General features: G+C 45.9%; 1 protein-coding gene across 1 annotated transcript in view; it reads left to right on the top strand.

Annotated features, from left to right (window-relative positions):
* rab11fip4a (RAB11 family interacting protein 4 (class II) a) overlaps nucleotides 1-7500 on the top strand; it is a 64323-nt gene that overhangs the window by 9237 nt on the left and 47586 nt on the right. Inside the window, exons 2-3 of the mRNA XM_012827165.3 lie at nucleotides 1238-1325; nucleotides 6315-6400. Of these exons, the coding sequence (XP_012682619.1) occupies nucleotides 1238-1325; nucleotides 6315-6400 (174 nt within the window). The remainder of the gene's footprint in view (nucleotides 1-1237; nucleotides 1326-6314; nucleotides 6401-7500) is intronic.

Raw genomic sequence — 7500 nt, 5'->3', positions numbered from 1 at the left:
TCCCTCTCTTTCCCTCTCTCTCCCTCCCTCCATCTCTCTTTTTATCTCCCGCTCTCACTCCATCTCCTTCTCTCCCTCTTCATCTCTCCCTCCCAGTCTCTATCTCTCTGTTTTCTCCCTCTCCCTCTTCCCTCTCTATCTCTGTATTCTGGACTGTTATGAATAATTCCTCCTCAGTGATGCATAATGCATGGCCACTTAAGCTCACACAGGCTCTTACTCGGAGTGAGGGATGCCTCTGTGATCGGTGTTGACACAGCCTTGTCATCTCACAGAATCCAGTTTGAATATGTATTAGTGGATCACAGAATCCAGTTTGAATATGTATTAGTGGATCACAGAATCCAGTTTGAATATGAATTAGCGGATCACAGAATCCAGTTTGTATTAGCGGATCACAGAATCCAGTTTGAATATGAATTAGCGGATCAAAGAATCCAGTCTGAATAAGAATTAGCGGATCACAGAATCCAGTTTGAATATGAATTAGCGGATCAAAGAATCCAGTCTGAATAAGAATTAGCGGATCACAGAATCCAGTTTGACCATGAATTAGCGGACCACAGAATCCTGTTCATATTAGCGAATCACAGAATCCAGTTTGAATATGTATTAGTGGATCACAGAATCCAGTTTGAATATGAATTCGAGGCTCACAGAATCCAGTTTGTATTAGCGGATCACAGAATCCAGTTCGAATATGTATTAGCGGATCACAGAATCCAGTTTGAATATGAATTAGTGGATCACCAGATCAGATGTAATCCATCTGGCCTTTGACGTGTGTTCCAATGTGCTCCGAATCACCAAGGTTGACCTACAGTCACATGGAACCTTAAACATTTTAAGTTGAAATAAAACAAAACATGAAACAACACATTTGTTATTTACTTTTCTGTGTTGTTTTTTTCTGATTAAGCAGTTAGTTGTGTTCCCCACTGCATATTAACAGGTCCAGGGTGTATTTCACACGTTATATAATCAGGCGTTATGTGGTTGCACATCCTACATGCTGAAAAATATGCGTCCTGTTCCCATCGCTTGTTTGTTTGCAGGCACCTCTGAGTCATTCAGGCTGATTAATCATGAAGATTGCCAGATTGTGTTATGCCGTTTGGCTGCAAAAAAGCCAAATTCAGCCCACACAACACGTCATCTGTTTTATTTGAACTATTAAAACCCGTGCTTGAAAAGGGAGGTAAAATATTATGCTGACTCTTCTATCTTTCTCTCTCAGGTGAAGAAGTTTGCCAAGTATCTGGATCCGAATGCACACGGCAGGATCAACTTCAAAGATTTCTGCCATGGAGTATTCGCCATCAAAGGTGAGAGTGGGTGGCTTGAGAGCTGAGGGGCTTTTTCGTAGCGAGCGGCGATTAATACAGTTAATCTGTCGTCGTGGTAGGGATCAAAGCTATTCTAAACGTGTGTCAACAGGCTTATCAGCGTATGAATATTTATGCTTACGCCTAGAAGGAATGCAGGGTCTTGCCACTCTCTTACCAACCTCACATTCTCAAATACTGAAGACTCCTGCTGTAGAGGATTTCACAGGTAGAGGCCATTATTAGGGTGTGTGGGTGTGTGGGTGTGCTCTGTGTGTGTGCGCGTGTCTGTGTGTGTGTGTGTGTGTGTGCACACATCTGTGTGTGTGTTTGTGTTTGTGTGTGTGTCTGTCTATCTGTATGTGTGCGTGTGTGTGTGTGTGTGTGTGTGTGTGTGTGTCGTAGGTTTTTAGGGGATATAAGCTGAGGCAAGCACATATTTAAAGCCTGGTATGACATGTGTCAGTGGTTTCCATTTTAGTTAATGGATGTAAAAAAAGCAATTTTTCCAGTCAGTGAAAGCCCTCTGCAACTTACTTTGTGGCCATTGTGTAATGGATGGTCCCTGTAACAAAGTGCCTGCCTGAAGCGTCACACTCCACATTGGCCCTTCGAAAAATAAGGACTTGCCAAAGTGCAGCGGTACCTCAACAGGACAATTGATCTGTTCAGTGACAAAGCGCCCGGAAAAATGCTTGCGCCAGGACACGTCGAGTCTTTTTTAGCCCATCAGGTAGCTGTTTTAGTGGGCAAAATCCACAGTGTCAGAGCCATCTTGTCCCCATACAGGCATAATGGAGAGAATAGGAATAATGGAGAGAATAGGCAGAGGTGAAGAGAGGGAAGATTAAGAGTTTAAGCAACAGTGAGAAGTTTCGGTCTAACAGTAGTTGGCTAACTACCTCAAAGGCAAACAGCCTTGTTGGCACTGATAAAAGTTTGCTAACATGCTAACTGGTGTGTTTTGGCGATATAATTGACGATGTGTTTTGAAAAGCTTTTTTTTACATTTTCTCAGGGTGTTACGTTTAGGACCACAGGATTGCATAGTGCATTACCATGATGGCTAGTGGGAAACAATAGGTGTGGTAATCTGTCATTCACTTAACTTTGTAACATCAAAATGAATTTGAAGATGACTCCAAAACTAGTTGTCTAGTCTGTGGTGGCTATCCAGAAAGCAAAGCTGATGATGCTCGAGCGGATCGTGGCTTAGCCTTACTGAATCCGCTCCAGAGTTTACAATTATCAGCACTTTCTCCAGTCGGCCTCAGCCCCAGATATAGAAGAAAGTAGTAGCCGTTTGGTCTAAAATAGCCTCGGGGGAGAGAGAAAATTAGATGTCTTGCAGATTACAGACAATAGCATACACAGGGCCTACGAATGGCTAATTACAGCTGTCTACAGATTCAGGATTAGCAATGGGGAAAGCTAACCACAGACCCACTCAGTGGTGCTCAGAGCCATTAGCAGGAGGGCTAATTGTGTAGCTCCAGAGAGGAAGAGGCAGTGAGATGTTCTGGAGAAAGTAGAGGAGGAAGGAGATTATTAGAAAATGTCACTGTGAATGTCACAGTGGATTTGTGTATGTTAAGTTCTAGCTCTACCGTCCGCAGACAGTCTCGAGGCAGCCATGATTGCTTTTTATGGTTATGGGGATGATGCTTAGTAGATTAAACATTATGAGTGTGTGTCTGCCCCTCTCCCATAAGCCATATTAAAATGCTAATCTCTGCTTTTTCATGTGCTAGTCCTCATTCCCCCTCATTAGGAAACCTTGCTTTGAGTCGTTGCTGTCAGCGACTAAACCTGGAACATAGTGCTCCCTTTGTCAACAAGCCCATCCAGACTTAGCTGTAGAGCTCAGTAAGGTTTGTAATCAAACCAATAACACATTTTTCTTTCTTTTCTTTTCGTTTTTCCCTCTTTTCTTTCATGAGCGCAACTTACAATGTTCTTTTGTGCCGAAACCAAATGCTGATTATGTTCATTTTTGTCTCGGCAACCAAATCAAATGTGAAAGCTATTCTGCCGTGTTGCCGGCCGTTGTTCGTATCTACAGAATTTAGTCTGTGAATCATCTGAGACCAAAGCCAAGTGCGGTGTGGTGTGGTGTGGTGTGTTAGTCTCATTTTCCCAAAACAAAAGGTCCATGGCTGGTTGCTCTCATTGAGCAAACTCAGAGTCCGGTGACCCGTTCCTCGTTTCCGGACATTTCCTGCTCCTGCCAAATGCCTGAACTCCGAGAGCTGCCACCGCCTCTGTGCCCGCCACCCATGCCACCGCCTCTGTACCCGCCATCCATGCCAGTCTGCATGTGGGAACTTCACCTCCGCCTGCCTTTCTCCTTTTTTAAAGTCTTTTTTTATTTAGATAGGAAAGTGTGGAGAGACAGGAAATTGGTGGGAGAGAGCGAGATAGGGAGTGAGATTGGGAAAAGGGCCGTGGGTTGGACTCAAACGCGGGTCCCCATGGGCACTTGGACCCCTACATTGTGTGGGATGCTACTGCTCGCTCCACACAGGGGCCTTTCTGGGGACCTTGGGGGCCCCAAGCAAAAGTCTGAGCATGGGCCCCATAACTCCTCACCCAGGCTGTTGTCTGCTTTTTCTCCCCTGTTGCGACGCCCCTGTCTCCACAGATTCCCCCTTTCCCTTCGTGTTTTTGCCTTGCTGCCTGTATGCTAGGCTAAAGCCTGTTGTGTATGGACAGCTGGAGATGAAGAAGGAAAGTCATGAGTCACTGAGACTGAGACTGAGACACTGCATGATCAAATGAGGCTTGCTCGGAATTACATCTCCCAAACACTGGGCAGGGTGGGGATTAGTCAGAGACGCGGTCTGGCGGGGGGGGTGGATACAGAATGGTGCAAGGCAGAGGTTGGCAAGGGTCCTGGCAGAGTGGTGGCAGCTTCTGAGCTGAGGAAGGTTGAGGGAGGTTGGAGGCGGGGGACTGGAGGCGGGGGAGACATTGGCCAGGCCTCGGGCGGAGTGCCCAGAGAGCTGTGTGCTGTCCAGCAGGTCTCCTGTGTCCTCCAGTGACCTCCTCGCCTCATGAAGCAGAGAGCCCAAGAGTACGCAGTCTCCACTCACTCAGTAAGGAGACACACTGCACACTCCACTCACTCAGTAGTGAGACACACTGCACACTCCACTCACTCAGTAAGGAGACACAATGCACACTCCACTCACTCACTCAGTAAGGAGACACACTGCACACTCCACTCACTCACTCAGTAAGGAGACACACTGCACACTCCACTCACTCAGTAGTGAGACACACTGCACACTCCACTCACTCAGTAAGGAGACACACTGCACACTCCACCATCAACACGTTCCCTATCATTCACCTGCACATTCTCATCATCTTCATTATTGTAATCATCAATATCATGATCGTCTTTTGTTACATACTCGTTGATACTCACCGCAGTCATGTCATTGATATTTGCTGTTGTTATTGCAGGTCTCAGTCCTACATAACATGTTTTTATCCCCATGGTTTTAGTTTCTTTGCTTTAGAAGACAGATGGAAGCTGTCCTGTGGCCCCTTTCCTTTTTGGATTCTAACCTTCACTTGTCACTAGTCCAGTCCTTATCCACCTGTGTGTGTGTGTGTGTGTGTGTGTACGTGTTTGTGTGTGTGTGAGTGAGAGAGAAAGAGAGAGAGAGAGAGAGAAACAGGTGAAGATATTTGCACCAGTAGATTCCCTGCAGTGGCTACGTGCCCTGGCGGAATGTTCTGTGAGGCAAACGGAACACTGGCCCACTTCGGCGGGTCACGTGATCGCCAAGTGGTGTTGTGAGCTTGTACCTCATCTCTCTTCTCTATCTTGCTTTTTCTCTCTCTCTCTCTCTCTCTCTCTCTCTCCATCTATTTCTGGAGCTGTGAGTGTGTCTGCTCCCCATACAGTCCTCCCACAACACCTCCCTGAGCATCACTAATTCATGACGTTTCCTGCCAGCACAGCCACTCGTGGGGTTGTGAGCCCCTTGCTGTGTGTACGCATAAACCTCGGGAACATGGAGGAAGAGTCCATGATGGTTGTTTTGAACAGCGTGCAACCTCTTACAGTATTAGGCAGTCCATTTTCTAAAACATGGTCAGGCCTCTCTTTCAATTTGGGAGAACTCAGCGAGGGCTTTTAAAAGTAGAGTATATTTATATCGTCATGAACTGAAAATGAAAACTGAAAAACAGACCACTGATGACATGAATGAGGACATCTTCTCTTAACGCAGATAGACATTTTGATAGGGGTAAATTGCCTGCGCTGGTCCAAGTGTTTCAGACCTGTTTGCCATATCCGCAGCCATTTCCCACGAGAGCTCAGTAAGCACAGCATTTATCTATGACAAGCAGCCATGTCTCAAAATGGCTCAAGCACCCAAATGTCTGTCACGACTGGAATGAAGATAAACCGTCCGCAGTAATGGCAGTGCCCCAGCAGGTTGTCTCTTCACTCTAGGATAGACATAGAAGGGCAGGATTTTAGATGGCCCTTTATTTTCGCATGGTGTGCACATTTAATTTAATTCAATTCAATTCAATTTTATTTATATTGTGCCAAAACAATGACATTTTCTCAAGGTGCTTTACGGAGACCAGGGCCTGAACATTTAATACTAAGACTAATAAAAAAAAAGTGAAAACCGAATTAGACAGATTAATTAAGCAAGCTATACAATGTAATTATGAAGTGTGAAATGCATTTAAGGTGATGTATTATCAGCGCTTTGTGTAATTGCTATGGCAACAGCCTATGCATCTTCACAGTAATGGCCAAATGGCCCATTCCAGTACACTTATGTCAACAAGAGGCTTTATATGACTTTATATGCGTGTCTTTTTTTCATGGCTAAAAATGTGATGTTCCCCCAAGCACTTGGCATTTTATTCTAAGACTGATATGTTCAAAAATGTGTTTAGGCTCTGCCATTGTTAAATGTCCGTAATCCATATTACCTGTGTGTGTGTTTGTTCTAGGCTGTGAAGAGATCCTGAAAACAGCTCTGGGGACGCCACACGTGGACTCCCACGCCTATGAGACAGACAATGGCTACTACTACCAGGTGAGCTAGGGTACCATCACTGCACAGTAATCTACCTGATGAGCGGGGGGGACCATCACTGCACAGTAATCTACCTGGTGAGCGGGTGGTACCATCACTGCACAGTAATCTACCTGTTTTACCAGGTGAGCTAGGGTACCATCACTGCACAGGCACAGTAATCTACCTGGTGAGCGGGTGGTACCATCACTGCACAGTAATCTACCTGTTTTAGCAGGTGAGCGGGGGGTACCATCACTGCACAGGTGAGCGGGGGTACCATCACTGCACAGTAATCTACCTATTTCACCAAAAGGGTCAGCCGGACTTAGTCAACTGGAAAAAGCAGTGTGTGTATGTGCGCGAAAGAGAGGTGTGTGTGTGTGTATGTGTGTTTGTGTCTATTTGGGTGTGTGTATGTGTGTGTGTGTGTGAGAGAGAGAGTGTGAGCGAGAGTCTATATGTTTTCTATGGAAGTGTGCTTTTTGTATGTGTGGGCTGGACTGCAAACACACGTGTCTGATCTGAATAATGGTTGTTGACCATACAGACTGGTTCTAATGAGGAGTAATGGGGTGCCTGCTCCAACCTGTCCCCCCACACCCCAAATGGGCCTCCCAGCATTCCCTCTGTCCCCAATGAAGATGGCTGAGTTTGTGAGGGATTAGTAATGGCCAGTGATTCAGCTATTGTGTGCGGAACAACTGAGGCCTGTGTGCCTGAAATGGAATGTGGCTAAAATGGAATTGTGTGGGAAGCTCACGCTTCGGAGTATCACTGAAGCAGCCTCTGGAAAGCAGCCTGTTGAGCGCACTAGTACTGTTTTAGATGGGGCTTTGGCCAGGGATATTTTGGATGCGGTTATTTCCCCTGGTCTGTTTCCACTCATTAATGGCACTGGACTGTGACAAAGAGTCACAATACAGTAATACAGTGTGTATGTGTGTGTGTGTATGTGTGTCTGTCTGTGTGTGGATGTGCGTGCGTGTGTCTCTGTGTGTGTGTGTGTCTGTGTGTGTGTGTGCGTGCGCGTGTGCGTGTGTGTGTGTGTATGTTTGTTTGGGACAGTAGAGTGTTGGCTGCACAAAAATAAAGGATGTAGGGAGCATTTGGCTTAGCTT

Source organism: Clupea harengus, chromosome 1 (genome assembly GCF_900700415.2).
Source record: "Clupea harengus chromosome 1, Ch_v2.0.2, whole genome shotgun sequence".
Lineage (NCBI taxonomy): Eukaryota > Metazoa > Chordata > Actinopteri > Clupeiformes > Clupeidae > Clupea > Clupea harengus.
This window is presented reverse-complemented; position numbering and strand designations above follow the sequence as displayed.